General features: G+C 38.1%; 2 protein-coding genes across 3 annotated transcripts in view; one reads left to right on the top strand and one right to left on the bottom strand.

The window, feature by feature from the left end:
• fgf14 (fibroblast growth factor 14) overlaps positions 1-19,295 on the bottom strand; it is a 114,663-nt gene that overhangs the window by 47,662 nt on the left and 47,706 nt on the right. The window contains exon 1 of one of the 2 annotated variants that reach the window (XM_057335899.1): positions 975-2,411. The exons of the other annotated variant lie outside the window; for it this stretch is intronic. Coding sequence (XP_057191882.1) covers positions 975-1,167 — 193 coding nt within the window. The 5' untranslated portion in view covers positions 1,168-2,411. Of the gene's footprint in view, positions 1-974; positions 2,412-19,295 lie in introns of those variants that run through there. 2 annotated transcript variants of the gene reach the window in all.
• cfap97d2 (CFAP97 domain containing 2) overlaps positions 15,259-19,295 on the top strand; it is a 62,369-nt gene continuing 58,332 nt past the window's right edge. Inside the window, exon 1 of the mRNA XM_057335900.1 lies at positions 15,259-15,321. The gene's annotated coding sequence lies outside the window, so the exon portion shown is untranslated. The remainder of the gene's footprint in view (positions 15,322-19,295) is intronic.

The following is a 19,295-nucleotide window of genomic DNA, read 5'->3' as shown; positions in this document are numbered from 1 at the left end:
TCACCTCTATTTTAGTTTTATCAGACTGATTTTTTTTATTATAACTATTAGTTTTATTTATCTTAGGGCTGAAAATTCTAAATAAAACTTCACACAAACAATTATTTGTTTTGATAATGTGTATCAAATAGGCATGATTACAGGATTACTGGATCTCTAAATAAGATATAATACAAAAAGTATTCTAACTTCCACTACCTTTGTACCTAATAATAATAATAATAATAATAATAATTGACAAAAAGCACCAAAATTGACTGATTTCTGGTGGGGCGACTGTGTGATTTATCTTTATCTTATCTAAACTAAATATTGTATCACTGGCATTTCCAGATTAGCTGTTGCTGGATGTTGTTTCCTGATCGTTTGATCGCATTTTTTCAGCAACACGTTGGGCACCTGCTGCTTTACTTGCATTCACTTGAAACATGCCAATAATTCAACATCAACACCTCCCAAGGGTATAACAAAGGGAGAGAGAAAGTGAGAGAGGGACTGCAAATCCCAGAATATTTAGGCATAATCCATTTCTCCAAATACGCATCATAACCATATCTTTAAATGTAATACATGGGCTATATTAGTTTTCAAATGGAGGAGAAAAAATATCAGTGTTATGACGTACATAGATTTAAGTTGTGTACATAGACTTTATACTGACCTAACCACTTGTGACAGGTTTGCTGATGTGAATGCTGTCAGAAAAACTGATTCTCAAAGAAATATATAAAAAATTATAAACTATAGCCTATACAAACCCTATAATCCTAAACTATTCTTGTCAAGACCGGTATCATAACAAATAGAAGCTTAATTCCCTAAAGGATCTTTGTTAGTCAAGACTATAAAATAAAATATGGATGTGAAATGGAAATGTGGGCGTATCTGTTGTCTGAAGGCAATTAAACACCGCATGCACCTGCATAGACTGCTTATCTGCACAATTATTGTTTGCTTTACGAAACTTCCCACACCTTGTCGTCGTAGTCTGCGTTTCCTGAGGCCGAAGATTCGCACTTTGGAGAAGATGTCGACCAGGTTCCCATTGCAAAGCCCTTTATTTTTATTGGGGCTTTTCCTCCTTCTGTGGGTGGATGGTCGGTCTACATGCTGCTCCCGTGCCTGTCTCTTCTGCCGGATCAAACCGCTGGCAATCGCCGCTGCCATGTCTCAAAAACAAGGCTGTTGAACTCCTTACACACAAAGCACAGACAACAACAACAAACCGCCCGATCTGTCTCAATTATTGTCCCATTTTTGCGACTGTTTGTTTGCTCTGCCCTTTGATACAAACGGATGACGATCAAAGATATCCACACATCACGAACGGTGATATAAGACGCCGAATTGGCATGATGAATATAAAGGTGAGGTATTACTTAACTGTTCGTATTTCACATGTTCTCCAGTTTTCAAACAAAACAATTGCTTCGCGAAGTCTCACGGTTTACAGGTTACCTTTTATTCCTGACAATGATTTTCACGTGAGTTGCCCGGTTCTTCCAAATATATAATACGGACATATACTCTGCCGTTCATTCACGCTCGAGAGGATCTCAAACCCGTCACTTTATTTATTTTTTTATAAATCAGGTGAAAATTTCAGCACGCTGGACAGCGACGTCCACTGCCGGAGTCTGAACAAACAAAAGCGTTTTTCGCTTCTGAGCTGTCAAGCGGAGAAACGCGACCACCTTCTTCTCCCAGGTGGAGCCCTGCGACTACACATATTCCTACGTCTCACATATTCGCCAAGTTTACCACATATCCACGCCGGTTTCGCTCAAACGTTCTGTCATCTTGAGGACAGTCCGTGGGATTTATAAGGGCAGAAACGACGGCGAGACGACGACGAGTTGAGGTAAGTTTCAGTGCCTTTTCTTTGTTGATATTCAGATACTTCTTGAAGGGTTCTCCTCAGACGATCGCTCCCCGTTCAGCCATGTTCTAGGTCAGATGATTTTTCAATAATGATATGCGTTTTTGCTTTCTTAAAAGCGGAGTGTCTTCTGAGGGGGAAATGTAGGTAACGTCGACCGGCTCCGGTGAGAATGACGTCTACTCGATGTGACAGGAACGAACAAACAAATAAACTCATATAAAAAAGTCTTCGCCCGAAGCAAGAGTATAAAGATGCGAGGCATAAGTAGTTGAAATGAGGCAGTGAAGAAAAAAGGAGACACGTATTCAAGAAATCATCCTCCAGCTCGAGCTCATTGAGCGTCTTCAACCTTATGGAGCGAGTGAGGCGCACGCGCTTCCCGCCTCAGCCTCATAGATCAACGGCATCAACAAGTCTTAACGGCCACGCGCTTGCCTCCTCAGCCTCATAGATCATCAACAAGTCTTAACGACAAACTCCTCCTTTGCCACCGTTTAAAGACGTGACGCCCACCCTTCGCTTCATCTCAGCCGTTGTCCGTATATATCTCAGCGGAAAGATTGCTCTGTGAGTCCCCTTCCGAGCTGATAATAAGATATTATCGGTTTCTAAATGTGTGCAAACATTGCTCATATGAAATTGAAAAGTCTGTCTCAAACATCTCAATGTGTAGTCATTATTTATGAGCCATGACAAATGACAAATACTTATGGTGTCAAATGCATGGGTATGCTATATATATAGTCTATTACGCAATAAAAAATATTTGTGACACTAGACAATGTGAAGAATATAATCTAGTGCATAAATACTTGTTCCGTGTGGCTTTAGCAAGCCATATCAATTAAATGTCTGAATTTATATTCAGCATCAGAACCCCACCCACACGCCCCACCTGAGCCCAAGCCACCGAAACTGGCTGCAACCGAACCTGGCTGCAACCTCCATCACATTTTTGAGGTCCTCCTGCAACCACCATTGCATTTAGACAAACACACCTATATGTCACATTGTATGGAAGAGTTACTGTGTTTTTTCCACAGGCCAACGCTGCTGCCTGTTTCTTTAATCATATGGTAATGAGTGTTGCGATAAGAGCTGGGGTGCCAATTTAATATCATGCACCAATAACACAGAGTATTTTCTCATCTAGATTAATATCACCAGAGAAACACAATCACAGACGAGGAATTTAAAAAATAAAAACTCAAGAGGGCCATCTGCTGTTTGTCGCTGCAATAAAATATTCAGTCTTTCATCCCCTGCTGGATTTTTAATCCCTTCCTCTCAAAAACAATGAAACTGCAGCTCTAGCATGGGATTTGCAGATGTGCCACTGCTTGAGCAATGTATGAAGAAAGAAAATAAGAATATATTTAACATGCAATCAGATCAAGTAATATTAACACTACATATACACCTTTGTTTTACAAAAAGATATGTTGTAAAAAAATGAAAAAAGATCAAGCGTGCACACATAGAAAAGTTATTGAGTATATGGAATGGTAAACCAGATTGCTGAAACACTGCAAGCTTAAACTAACTGCATTACTGGCAGTGACAGAGCCACTGCAGTTTGCGCAGCCGCCAGCAGCGGACACTGTCAGCTTAACTATGAAACCATTTACAATAGCACACACACATCACAGAGCAATGCTTTACAAATATGTCTAACAGATATACATGTCTAAAACAGATGTTTTTCATTTAATTTTTAAATAATGATGTTATACATTACAGTATGTCATCAAAATTTTCAGGGCTTATAAATTAAAATTAATTTAAAATATTACAAAATTAATGATTCACTACTGTGTATTTATTTAGTAAAGAAAAGAGTCATCGTAAAAGACAAATGGTGTTCATGAGAGACTAAACATATGCATTACAGTCCAAACAAGTACTACAGTACCTTACACTACAAACTATAAAAATATCAACCTGCAACATTTAAGCTCCTATATTGGCAAAGACTTTAACCTTTTCCTCTCATATTTTAAGCTTATCGCAGGTAGTGTAACATGACTAGAGGTATTTACACACAAAAAAAGAAGCATTTAAATGGCAATAAACACATGACAATAAGACCAAACAGAGAACAATCGTCAAAGATTAGCATGTTTTGAATTAAGTTGCACACACAAAATAAAAACAAAAATAAATATCATGAGAGTATGCACATACCTACATGCTTTTTCCTTCTAAATGTATGAGACTCCATAGCAAACCCATTGCACATTCAACAGAGGTAACAGCGCATTTCCCTGCCTGGCTGTCAATGATGGCCCCATTTATAGGGTCTATACTCACAGATAACATTATTAGTTAGATCTGACTGTCTGCTCCAGACAGTTGTTGCTCCGCTGGATGAGACATTCTCTTCTGTGGTTTCTAAGGCAAATTCTTCTATAAGTATCAACTGCTCATTTTGAACTTAATGGTGGGCTAAAATGAAATATTTTCATCATGCACAAGTGTACCCAGAGTTGAATATGGAGGCAATCATATGACCAGCAGGTTACTAAGATTATAGGATGTGTAACAGATGTGTAATTCCAGAGAAGTACTTTTGATGTAGAACTAATTACTAGAAACATAAATGTGAGCCAACTCCAGCCTCCTCCACCTGGTCTTTTATTAACATTAGCTAAAAGCTGAACGAAACATATAAATCATTCTGGTTAATGCCATAAAATAAAATAGCATGCAGTCATATAACCATACAAGCTGTCCACATATCAAAGGGAAAGTAGAACACAAGAACAACATCTTACTTTGAGATATGTCGCACCAAATAAACAAGCCAGTGTAAGCCTGTATCTCTATGGAAGCCTTTAGGGCCAGCTGGTTTTTATTAGCTGCTATGATGACAGCAGTTTAAATTGGAGTTAACGTCATACTATGCACCGAGACAAGAGATTTAGCACTCTTTTCTCCAAATCAAATTGTTTCACACGGTTGGGGTGGAAGAAAAAGCTTAATTTAATTGAGCAGATAGTAATGATTTTTGGTTAGTGTTAGTGTTGACATAAGGGTTTATTTCTGAATGTCGCCAGTCCGTTCTGAGAAGCTGAAAACACAGAAGCCTCTTTAAAGACAGTTCAATGGCAGAGAATAGCTGCAGTGTTTTGCAAATCTCTTCGTCTATTGTAATGGTTTATCACAGGATTAAGAGGAAAATGAGAAATAACTGTTCTCTGTAAGTGAGAGAGAAATGGCTCTCTTTTATTCAGAGCAAATTATTAGATGGGATATTAACAATGAGACATAATTATAGAGAAACGCTCACGCTCATTTTCTGATGCTGCTATACTGTAGGGTAAATCTATAGACAGCTATCTGGGTTGCATAAACAACATCACGGCAATATTATTGTAATTCTGTTGATATTAATCTGTCAATTTAGACAGAGTTATAGATGGATACTGCACTAAAAAAGCATTTTTATCCAACATCGGCAGCGTGATGTCATGAAATATTGAATAGACTATTTATTAGTGCATTTGATATAAAGTGTTATTCAGTGTTAAGATTATAAAAAATGAACATTCGAAAGCCTGATGCTTTGTCTCTGAATCAGGCTTAAAGCCAGAAGGAGATGAGAACTTGTATTAAATCAAATTTTAGATTAATGAGACAAGAACAAGAGAATCTAACAGATCAATACAAGTCTGTGTGTGCTTGAGGGTTTGCCATTTAGCCTGACATTGAAATATCAACAACAGATCTCATTACACAGGTGTGAATGGCAAATGTGTCCAAATGAAAATTTAAGTAAGGATACAAATAACAGCACACATTCTTTAGCCATTTTGTCAAAATCCACTCTAAATACCTAAAGCAACACTTTGTAGTTTTTGTAGTCTCTAAAATTATTTCAGTCGGTATCAACTTTTACCGGACGAATTCTACTTTCGCTGCTACCTGAGCAGCCTCATAGCGGCTACAACCACACTCTGTAAGTTCCGTGTTCTGGTCGGTACACAGAGCCCCGCCCATCCCCTGCCTGTGGAAGAGTGCAAAATGGTTTCCAAATGATGTTTCTGCATTCGCAGGTTTCATTAGCTTAGTAAATAAATCCACACGTTTTGCGCTCCCCATGGGGAACCTTATACAGCGACATTATTTATGACACTGGTGACAGACAATTGCGCTTATCAACCACATGGGGGAGCCATGAGCAAAAGTTCTAAAGTGTTGCTTTAAAACAAAAACAAAAATGTCCAGTGTGTGTTTCAAATAAACAAGGCTGAATTGATTACCAGGCATTAATGTGTGATAGATAGGGCATACACTGGGGTATATATAGCTAAGCCCTATATAATTTTTTTAATTGAAATAACAAACCACTGACTCTAAGGATTACAACATGACTGATACCTCAAATTGTGTGCTTTGTGATTACACTTGCGTTTCATAATGGGTGTGAAAATGGGGTAATAAAAAAATCCCACAAGGTCACCAAAGAATGGGCCCAAAGACATATCTAGGATTACTTAAACACCTTGGCAATCGCATAGCAGTCATCTTCCAATGACCCAGAACACCCTAGAGCTTTTCAAGAACCCTCACTACTCCATAATATTTAAATAATGTAAAAACCTTATTTAATGACTGACTCCAAGTCTGACATGTACTGTACGTGTGAGCATTGGGAATGGTGTCTAAAATTCATGACACCTTTTGTGACAGCCATTGATCTGTTATCTTTCGATCTTAAAATCAATAGTGAAGTGATCTGTGCACTGACCAGAAATGCGAAAAAAATAATGAGTGATAAAAGGTTTTATACTGTTGTGTACCATTGTATGTGGAGCTGAGGAAACAGGGCTCATTGATGAATACAGCATTAGTTTTGGCTCAGCACTGACACCTAAACATTGATAACACAGCGAATAGCTCTAAATGACAGGGAAGAACCCAACGTCTCACACACCATTACTCCTGCCAGCCCGATGGAAAATGCTGGGATAGGCTCCAAAATAAGGGACACTGTCAAATTTAAAAGACAGAGCTGTTTCACATAGGACATTTAAGAATTCGGCTCACATCTCAGCCTGTCCTTTGATCCTGTTTTAAGTATGCAAAATTCAAAAGTGTCTCGTCGGCAGAAAAGCAAAAAGATGTTCATCCGAGAAACCCTGGGTAGAGACTTCGAATTTAAATGAGTTGATCCTCTGCCTGGAAAGCCCTCTTTTTTTCAAGAATGTGAGAGAGAAGAGGGAATGACTGTGCTATGTAATCTCCCTATGAAAACCCAAGAGACCTGAGAGCACACAAAATGGGCCAAACACCATATAGCCTTGAGAAACCCCCAGAAAGATCACTTTGTTCATCACAGTTTGGTCCACACCACTATTATAAAGATCTTAAATGTGCTCGTTTTAATTTAAGGTAACAACGTGAGCATCAGGGTCTTGTCCCTATTTACTGCATGCTATTAAATTGTTTTACTAAAATCACTGACTGTTAGCTGACACCATCATTTTCAGGTTGAATCTTTTTTTCACCATCATGCTCCCTGATGCTATACAAATGCTATCATCCAGAGGTCCGAGGGTACAATGAGCCTACCTACAGTCTGCAGTGTCATATGAACGTCTGAAACAACTCTCAGAAGGAGAAAGTGAGAATACCCTCATGGAGAACAAGTTGGCACACAAGGAATACACACCACATGCTTGCCCACTTCCTCGCTGGCCCCAATCAAATAGCATCAAACAAGAACACACCCACCCAAAATCCTAACAAAGACCTGCAGAACACCCACACATACCCCTACACACACAAACGCACACACAGTCATCTGTAAACATGAGAAAGTAAAAATGCGACACGAAAGCTGGGAGAAAAGAGATGCACAGTCACTACAAATAACTGCCCCCTGCAATTCAAGAGATAAGTGGGATTTCTATTAGGTGCTTCTATTGATGCTAATACCCAGCAAGCCGCTTAATGCCCATCCCTGATCTGTGCCGATCTAAACCTTTTTCCATGGACTGCTTGTTTCAGCAGTTACATGGAAAATCCTGTTGGTCATTTTTCACTCAAGTTTTTTTTCATCTAGCCGCAGGTATTTGTTCTCTTTACTTAGAACTAGTGTCTTAATGAATAAAATACATGAATAATTCACATACTGAATACTGAATTCCAATTGGCTATATAAGGAATTTTGATTGACAGGTTCTAATTATAATGTGTTAGAAACACAGAGGTTGAGTCAATCATCCTCACTGGTTATGAAAACGTTTGTATCGCAAATGATGAATCAGCTTTAAACAGACCTTGTTCCATTTGTCAGTTTGCCTCTTTCTATGCAGAGGAGTGACTCTCAAGCACACACACAAAAACCTTTATCTATTCGGCTGACCTGCATGGGACCTGCTTAAAAATTAATACAATCTCATTTCAATCGCAGTGTAATGTTATACCCGAGTCAAACTCCTTCAAAAATGAGCACAACCACAGATCAATAGGAACTGTACCTTTGTGGCAGACTTAAATATCACTTCCCTTGAAAAATGATCTGGAATGCCTAACAAGAAATCTTAGACTATGTCAACAAAAACTTTAGAAAAGGCTGTGTTTTTAATTCTCATAGTGGAGTCAGGCCAGTTTTAAAGAAAAACTTCTCCCCCTTAAAATAAAAAAATGTCTGGATATGCTAAGATATCAGAACTAGAGTTTTAGTAAATAAAAACAAAGTTATCATATCATAACTGAAAAGACCAGTTTAGAACAGCATAGAATCTAATGCTTATAGGGTGGTTAAAGCCTAGCCATGCTGTTTATCAGCAAAACTTTGGTTTGCCAAGGATGTTTTGATGGTAATGTGAAAATTATTAAAAATGAAAATTCTGTCTTCATTACTCACCTTCAAGATGTTCCAAATCTGTATACATTTCTTTGTTCTGATGAACACAGAGAACGATATTTGGAAGAATGCTTGTAACCAAACGGTTCTTGGCCACCATAGGTATAGGAAAAATTGCTTTATAAATGTCTTTGTTCTGTTGAACTCAAAATCAGATATTTTGAAGAATATAGGAAAGTAAACAGTTCTGGGGCACTTTTGACTACCATTGTAATTTTTCCTACTATGGTAGTCAATGGTGCATGAACTGTTTGGTCACAAGCGTTCTTCCAAATATCTTTCTCTGTGTTCTTCGGAAAAAAGACATTTATACAGATTTGGAACAACTTGAGGGTGAGTAAATGTTGACAGAATTTCTATTTTTGGGTGAACTGTCCCTTTAAGACTCTAGAATAGACACAATTCTTTACCTCTGTTTTACAGTATCTGAGATGATATACTTGAGTCTTATAGTGTTTTTGTTGCATATACGCCAACTAGAGCTATAAGGATCCGACCATCTGAATGAATTAAAAAGGTTTAATGTATTTGTGACTTTGCAGAGTTCAAAAGAACCAGGGGCCTCATGTATCAACTAGGAATGTGCGAGACTAATCGACTAGTCGTTTAAACGGTAAACTCCCACTAGTCGACACTGAAAACAACAGTCGATTACACGAAAACGTTACACAAAATACTATACTTTAAATGACTTTTTTTAATGTTTCGTTTAAAAACCTTTTAAATTACATACTAAAACAATATGTTTGAAAAAAGAATTATTAATAGTCTTTAAAGGTGTATCAGGAACGAAATGTTTTAATTTTTGTTTAGATCTAGCATGCGTTTCCTTTGTGCCAATTGCAGCACGCTCAGAAATGACCACTTGAAAGACGAGTTGTGGTGGTGTTTTTAAGGAAGAAAACGGGGAAGGTTTTACGCAAAATATTTCATATCAAAGTGGCATAATAATAATTTCACTGGAGCCATGCGTAACTATACTGTATTGGGTTCTTATTGCAGCGATGCGGAAAATGCATCGGAAGCGCGGAATGCAGGCTTAAAACGAAAAAGTATATAATTATCTTAAGCTATGTTAACAATTACTTAATAATAAATAACAATATTTAAATATTTAAAATGCATGAAAGACGGATTGACGTTATTTGATGGCAGCATGAGATGTAAATGTGGCGATGAATGCATCTTGAGCCCACTCAATAAAACTGATATGAGAATCTAGATTCACAGAACTTAGAAATTTCTTTGATTATAATGTTTATCACAAACAAAGCGCTTGAATAAATGATCGCTTAGCACTGTTAACTGTGTGTCCATGCATTGGTTGCACAGATCCCTCAGACTGAGTTATTGTTCACAAATATTGAGCCGACTTTCATCCGAGCATAATGCTTGCATTTCGTCAACAAGAACATGTAAAATAATATTAACATCATAATCACATGCGGACTCGAGTGTTTAGCCTGTATGTTCTATAAATAAGTTAATATGGGCAGTATTAGCGGCTTTTTCATTCGCTCTGCACGAGATCAAATGCGTTCTGTTGCTGTACTTTTTGTCCATTGCTTTCTATTCGCTTTTTTGTTTACACACATTGCTTTGCTTTATAAATAATCAAAACATGATATACACTGAAAAAAGGGTTTCATTCAACCAATTAAAAATTTTTAGGGTAAGGATTCACATCTATATTTTATAACTTAAGCCAATGAAAAATAATAAAGAAAAGGTATGTATTTTTAATTGGCTCAAGTTATAAAATTTAGATGTGAATCCTTACCCTAAAATATTTTAATTGGTTGAATGAAACCCTTTTTTCAGTGTAATGTAGGCTATCGTGTTTGTTGATAGGCTATAGGCGTACCCTAATTATAACTTGTAGGCTACTTAAATTGCGACATAATTAAAAAAGTAATGTTTTTTCATTCAACGTCATTTAAATAAACAAATAATGAAACATTCGTTTTTAAGCTTTTAATTAATTGTTATTAAATATTTTAAGTTTCATGATTTTAGTGTAATAGACACACTTTTACTAAATTTTATTTACTTTGATTACTAAAATTGAATTGAACATTTAAGAGTCTTAAAAAACAGACTTAAAATGAGAAAAGAAAATATATGATGGATATAGGCCTACATATTTTAAGCACAGGCACAGACCAGCCAAAGCAAGCAAATGCTCATCGCGTCACTTCTTGCAGCTGCTAAAATGATCCAGTCAGGGTTGGCGCATCAGCAAATGCAGAAATATTAATGATCATAAGTCTGTAAGGAAAGTGGAACACATACATATACCTGTTTTAGCTACATTAAATATTGTATATGAACAGTTCGATTAATACCCTACATTCTTTAGTCTTTAATATGTATTACATAGGCCCTACGCAAAGTTTTTGTACGCCTTCTGGGCCATTCGTAGTTTTAGACTAGTCGACTACACGGTTACAAAACTTTCGTTTAAACGACAAATTAGTCGTAGCCCACATCCCTATAGTATCAACGCTGCGTACGCACAAAAACGTTGCGTATATGCCAGCTTTCACGCTCATGGTCGGATGTACTAACTGTGAAATTAACGTGAGAATGTGCGTTCCTCCACGCCAACTTCATGTCTGGCGTGAGTTTTTTTTTGTGCGTACGCACATTTATAGCTTTGTCCGTACGCAATGTTTTAGTATGGAATACTACTCATACCTCAGGCCCCAGGAGTCATGCAGAGCCTCGAAAAACTGCTGACCAGCTGCTCAAAGCCAAGGGAAGGTCCGCTGCAGAGAACATGGAGACAACGACCCGGCCTGGCACCTGCTTATCAGCCAGGAAAATATATTATTGAGTCTGGCCTGCAGCAGGCAGAGGACTGTGTAATGCTATTACTGATCGCACAGGAGTGAACTAAAATATACAGTAGTAATTGCTGCCTATCAGTCAACATTTCTCCAATTTGTATCTTAAGTAAATGTGGGTGATATACCCGCCACCCGCCGCTCAACACACTGGTTGTTTAGACAGTGTGAGAGTATTACCACGGCAAACAGAGACCAGTCATCGTGCGTGCATTTAGATAAACCCTCTCTGATGTAGTCACAGCAAATAAAATCAGTAAACTGGATGCTGTTCTATCCCACAATCCACAAAAAGAACAGCTATGCAGGGAAAATATTTGATGACTATTGCTTATATGCAAGGCCGGACTTACCATTGGCCTTGACTGGGCACCAGCCCGGGGGCCCCGCCCTTCAGGGGGCCGCCTGCTCTCGTTCATTTGATTTGTTTAGTTATATGCCAGTCATTTTATTTTTCATTTAAACTTTGTGCATTGGCCTACCAAGGTTCAATAGCACTGCCTTATGTAAGGAATGATGTCGTTTAATTGGCTAAACGTTCCGTCAGTCATGTTGGCGTTTCCTGGTTGGTTATTTGTGGATTCTATCCATCATGTTTACCTCAGTTGAAACCTGTCTGCTCGTGCTCGTTAAGACGCTTGTTCTAATGGCTGACAAGAGCAATCGCAGTGCGGCGCTTAATGAAAACCAAAAACCGAGAGACAAGAACGCGAAAGAACAGCATTTAGAAAATAATGATTCTTTATACCCATGGCACCACACCTTGATCTTTAGGCAGAGAATCCAGAGCATACCTGTCACCATCTCCCGCCAGGCCGCCACCCTCCGGTTTTATTTCTTCTTTGAAACTCGTGGACCGACGGGAGCCGGAACGCGTTCACTGGGTGGCTCTGTGGCTTGAGCCGCTGCCCATTTGCCCTCACAGGCTGGCGCCCTTTGGTAGACGAAGTAGAGTAGAGAGGATTCACATCCCCGCGAAAAACTTTCTCTGAATACACCGCTATATGATTCCACTCCGCGTTATCCATTTGACGCTCGCTCCTCACAGTCTGTGTCCGCTCACTGAACACGACAGATCGGTTCATCGACAGGTAGATGCAGTAGAGTCTACTAGCTGTTGTTACACTTTCTTTGCTTTTACAAAAAACGTGTTATGAAAAGTGTTCTGCAGACATCTCTGAATAAAAACTGGTAATATAGAGTTTATTTCTAATATTTCCCGTTCTGTGACCATAAGCGGTTCTTGTAAATAATATGCAAACACTGTTAAATCCATCCATGTAAATAAAAAATGAAAACATTCTGCCAACTAATAAACAAAGTTAAAACAACCGAACTACGGGACGCGTGAAGGGACAAACTGCTCGTGCTTTTTCAAACTACGTTTAGATAGTCATTTCATTTCTGACGTTGAGATATCTGGCAAAATGTAAATGCTAAATTAAGATGATACCTTGCAGATATACCATTCATGGATTCATGGCCTGTGAGCTGCATTAAACAGTCTCTTAGATTTACATTTAAGAATTTGACATGAAAATGATGTTATGTTAGTCATAAAGTAATTAAAAGATTTAAAACGATTTATAACAGAGGGGTGCCCTATTTGCCCTGCACAACCTCAGTTAACTAGACTTTACAAAACTATGGAGCCATCTCATTATTATGAAACTATTTAAGCCATAATAAGACGTTTCATCTCATTATATGAATACAATTTTAATGTGCATTTCAAACTCATAGATCTGTCATATGCTTTACTGATGGAATTGCAATAGAATACTAATATTTTTAACACTTTACACTGTTGCATTTGTTAACATTAGTTAAGCATTAGATTACATGTCTGCATTTGTTAATCTTTATTTTCAGTATTTACTAATATTTTTAAAAACATTGAACATGCACCATGAACTAACATGAACAATTGTATTAGGCATTAACTAACAATAAACAAGATTAATAAATGCTGACTGTATTGTTCATTGTTGGTTTCATGTTAATGCAGGGGTTCACAAATTTTAGATCCGAGACGTATAATCTCTCAAGATCCTCCAGAAATACAGGCAAAACACACACATTTGTTCCTTTTCCGTAGTTTTCTTATTATGAATCAATAAATTTAATTTTAATATACATAATGGTAGGGCTGTATGATTATGTCAAAAACTGTAGTCCCCTTGATATTGTAATGTTGATTATTAATGTTGATTGGATTTTACATTTAAGTATGTTTGAAACTTCCTACACGCTATAAATGCACCACTTGTGGCCCCCACTGTCAAAACAAGCATTATAAATGTGTAAACCAATGAACAAGTGTCATTGTTGGTCATTGGAGAAAAAAACATTTACTAATGCTAAAAATGCTAAAACAACTCAAGCCCAGGGGCCCCCATCCTCCTAAGTCCGGCCCTGCTTATATGAAATAAATGAGAAATGAAAATAGGATAGGATAAAAGTGGTGAAAAAACACTCTGAATACTGTTTGCGATTCTAGTATTGTATTAGAATTGTTTACTTAAGTACTTACTGATATGAAGTTGTACATGTAACTCAACAGGAGAAATATAGGGTAAATGGATCTGCGAGACCAGAAACCACACTAATTCATGAGCAACGTTCTGACAGTAGAATGACAGAAATTATATAAAGGGTTTATGTGATTAGGGGGCTTAATCGCTTGCTAACAATGATTTACAGTTTGTACATTTTATTCTGTTCTGGATTAGTGCAGCAGCTGGTCAGGTGTTTGCTGAAGCTTTCGTCATAGAGACCGACAGTTACAAACATGTGTGAAAACTATTATTAAAAAGCTAAAAGTGTTGTATTTAGTTGAAAATGCAAATAACAAAGAGATCAGAAATAACTGTTGCTGGTTGTGATGAATGTTTGTTTTGTGCTTTACTGTTAAACACCACAAGAGGGAGGTCAAGAGCACAACAGAGAGCATCTTATCTACTGTGTGATATCACATCTGCAAAATGTGGCTAAACAATTCCTTATAACAGCCATTATCTGTCATGTCACAATATTATGAGTATTTCAGACTTACAGCTAAATGAACGAATACAACATGTAACAGCAGTCACTATACTATGTTGAATATAGCTATAACCTTTACACTCTTGATGTTTTTTAATTTTCCTAATCAAAGCAACTTGTCAACAAATGTTCTTTATGCAGTGTAAGACTTTATTACATTTGGGTATTGCTTATGGTTCTAACAAATATGTTTGACACATTAGTCTGAAAATGGAGGCGGAATGTGAAGACAGCGCTAAAGGGATCTATAATGCCTTGAAGTATATTCTTAAGACAGCAAAGATGCCCTCAAGTGGTCAAATGAGGCTATTTCAAGCAGACACTGCAAACTGTTCCTCAGCCGATTAGCAAATCAAACACATGACCCATCTGTGAGAGACAGCAGTTTTATACTCACAATCTAAACTCGCATGCTGCTCGCAAACAAATATAAGGAAAAGTCAGTCATTCATGCATATCAAATAGCATCAACTGCAAACAACACGCTGACACATTCAGGAACAGGAAACAGCTGGTACGGATCTGGATGACATGCTTCCTGCTGCAGGCGCCATTTCTTCCTTTCAAAACCATTAGATAACTGCACTGCATGTTTCGGGTGTGTGGTGAAGCACAGATTGATCGATGGTCCTTTCCTAACCCTGCTATGACATCATCAGCAAGATTTTTTTTGCGTGAGTGTAATTATGTCGCTTACAGAGGTAATGTAACACAGGCACTCTCACTCTGTAGGTGCTCAATGCTCCGAACCCCATGGATTACAGCCCAGGGCCAGACACCATCCGAAAGAAGTGTGTGAGGAGTGTATGTTTGTGTGCTGTGATATGATTACATATCAAAAATGCGTGAAATGCTTTATTTGATATGAAGTTGAGAAGGAGAGGTGTCTTTCAGTTTCACACTACAAGTTGGAAATACAGAGAGAACAATTTATTAAAAGCAGCGCAGGTCCGTCCCAGCAGCAATTCATTAAACACATCAGCATTTTTATTGATCCAAACATAGCCACTGGATTTTTAATGTCACGCCCCAATCACACAGCTCAATGGGTTTATCATTTTAAAGTAGGCCTATACTAAAAAGTAGGTTTGTAATATCGTCACTGTCCTTTCCGAAACCTTGGATGTCTAAATTCGCTGTTTTTCCGAAAATGGAAAAACACTGTACTTTTTACTTTTTCACTGTACATGCATGTATTCGACACGTAAAATTGCACAAATTAAAGTGTCGGAACAAAAGATGCATTCTGTCTAAAAGCGCATGCTGACCCAGACCTGCCTGAAACGCCTCGTGTAACCACACCCCCACAAATCCACGTCAGTTCACGGTATGAGTTGACTAAGACCGCCCAAGTGTATACGCAAGTAAGGTGGGCGTACCTGTCAGTACAATTGCTCTGGAGCCTGATGTTCCAAATATGGCAAGAGGCGTTACATTTCCGTCACACGCTTAAAGTATTCGACCAATCACTACGCACTGGTTAACTGGCCAATCATAGCACACCTCGCTTTTCAGAGCGATGAGCTTTGTAAAACATCTGCGCGTTTCAGAGAGGCGGGGCAAAGAGGAGATAGAAACGTGCATGGTATGTGGAAAATAAAGCGTTTTTGAACCTTAAATCATGTATATACATTGCATTACATCTAAAACAAACGATAATATGCGTTTTAACCCTGTCATTTGACCCCTTTAAGTAATTCAGATCCGATTTGCTTCTGATTTACATTACAACAGATCCCATAGAAAAAACCCTTATCTGCCCCTTTCTGTCTGGACCTGTGCTTACTGACACAGAATATTCTGGGATTTCTGGTTTTCTATCTCGAAGAGCTACACGCCACAGGGTTAATATAATGACAAGAGCAGACATCGTAAAGGTTCAATTTAGAGATTGGAGGACATCTTTCAGGGTGGAGAAGGAGTGGTAATGGAGCATGACAGGATACATCCATTTCATAGGACAGAGAGACAGGCAAAAAGAGAGAGGAGGGAAAAAATGTTTTCTACATCACCAGGTATGTGTCCTTTTAGCTATATATAGCCCCAGTCTAAGGAAAAAGCGGGTTTGGGATCTTTCTCTTCCTTCTTTGGCCAGGTCTCTGACATGTGCGCAATTTTAGCGAAAGCATGGCTTTATTGACAGACTTAAATGAGATTGCTTCTTCTCATCTATCTTGGGTAAAGATCCATTGGTGCGCCTCTCTAGCCACAGCTACATGATGCATACTGTATCAGGCTGTGATTCAATACGCATGCCCCGTCGGCTGACATCATGTGTTTTCCACAGGATGTCTCTTTGTTATACAAATCATATTTTATAATAGTCCACAAATCACTTAATACTGTACAGTACATCTAATGCTGTTCCAGGGATAAAAAGAGCTCTTTATAACATAAATTAAATGTGGGATGGTGTAATAATGGTGTGATCTCACTAAGCCTGGTTTGATTGCTCATAGTTTTATTTCTTAAAGGCATAGTTCACCCAAAAATAAAACTTTGGTAACACTTTACAATAAGGCGCTATTTGTTAACAATTAGTTAATGCATTATCTAAAATGAACTAGCCATGAACAATACTAATACAGCGTTTATTAATGTTAGTTCATGTTAATTTTAGCATTCACTAATACATTATTAAAATCAAACGTTGTCACTGTTAACATTAGTTAAAGCACAATGAATTAACATGAATAACTGTATTGACATAAACTAACATTGACAGGGATTAATAAATACTGAAAAACTAAATTGTTAGCTAATGTCAGCTAATGCATTTACTAATGTTAACAAATAGCACCTTATTGTAAAGTGTTACCAAAACTTTTTACATCATTTATTCGCTCACATGTCATTCCAAACCATATGACCTTCTTTCCTCTGCAGAATACAAAACAAGATGTTTGGATGAATGTTGGTAACCAAACATCTCTGGACTCCATTGACGTCCACTGTATGGACACAAACTAATGAGACATTTCTCAAAACAATTTCTTTTGGGTTCCACAGATGAAAAAGTTTGATATACAGGTTTTGATTGACGTGAGGATAAATAAAATGTTGACAGATTGTTTATTTTTGGGTGAACTGTCCCTTTAAAATGAGCTTTAAGGTTGGCATGTAATTCAAAGGATTAGATTTTCCATAGTTGCTTACCAAATTTTTGCTGGGTAAACAAAAAATCTAAAAATATGCATAATTCCATAGACATGCAATAAAAAGGGACCAGAATATTGTCTAAAAGTGAAGTCTTTTGACTTGATAAGGAACCACCCAGAATATCCTAGCAACCACAACAACCATGACCCTTTGAACGGGCAAGTACCATTCAGATTTTCCCTTCATTGTATAGGTTATGATTTAAGAGAACTTTGTGGAGAGGTTTGGCTTAATCTCAAATTCATAGCAGGTCTGGAGGGATCAGCTGAAGGTCTGTGTGTGTGACAGACAGCCACCAACAGATCTGGGATTCCCCGATTTCCCGATTCTCAACACGTTCACCGTCGCCGACTCTCCTCCGCCCACTGTCTCTCTCTTCCCCTTTCTCTCGGCTGTCCTTTTCAACAATAAAGGTGAAAGTCTGTGCTGTGGGGGATCACCGTTGTTAGGCAACAGCCTTCAAATTCCCTTGCAGAGAAACTTTATGACCATATCACTACAACAGGTGCATCCCTCCAAACATGCTCAAACACACGTACACACATATTGTCGTATGCACAAACACAGTCCTCCGGCATCAGCACGCTCTGTTTACCCATTATGCATCAGTAAATGTCAAATGCTACCAACTTCAGACTGCTATTTCTAGAAGCCAGCTATTTATGGTGAACTCCATCTACTATGAGAAGCATTTTAAAGGGGTCAACCAAAAATACTAACAACACTTCCTCAAGCAGAAAGCTGCCAAGCAGAGCTGGAATACAAGAGAAGGTGTTAATGAATGTGTGTATGTGGTAGGAGGTCTTTATGATGGGCTTCAGACAGTTTGCAGTAGCAGGTTGTAGTAAGTTTTTATTCATGAAACATTCATCATGGGCGAATCAGCAGCGCAAAAGCAATATGAGGCCCTTTAAACCTCTATACCACTTAAAGCACCATAATATTAAACTGCTTGTCCTGTGGGCTTGACCTCCTTTGAATAAATGCCCGGGCTCAGCCACTAGGGAGGATCTAGCTGCAATATCTCTGCTTGCATTACTCAATCAGGATGGATTGCACCAACCTGCCATCAGATGATTAAATAGACTGAAGAATCCTGCGATGTTGTAATAGATCAAAGCAACCTCAATCAAGTGAGCCATCTGTCCACCGCCGTTTACTGTGTGCCTGTTTCAGTGTGTAGTGTTGTTGTACTGTACACACTCGTCTGTAGCAATGCTGTAGTTTAGGATTCTGGAGCGGTTTATAGAGCCAAATGTATGACCGCATCAGATCCACTGATTGATTCTGTCAATAGGGATCTAAATAAGCTGAAAGGTGATGTAACTCAACAGTGTAAGGTCCAACAAACCTAGAGCCTTGTCAAGCTTTTACCAAATGCTGTTTAATTTCGAAAATGTCTGCTGTAATTTTTTAACAAAGGATAGTAGAACCGATCTGGCTACTATAATATCTGGATATAAATACATTTTTATACATTTATACAGTA

The sequence above is a fragment of the Triplophysa rosa genome, linkage group LG6 (genome assembly GCF_024868665.1).
Source record: "Triplophysa rosa linkage group LG6, Trosa_1v2, whole genome shotgun sequence".
Taxonomy (NCBI): Eukaryota; Metazoa; Chordata; class Actinopteri; order Cypriniformes; family Nemacheilidae; genus Triplophysa; species Triplophysa rosa.
This window is presented reverse-complemented; position numbering and strand designations above follow the sequence as displayed.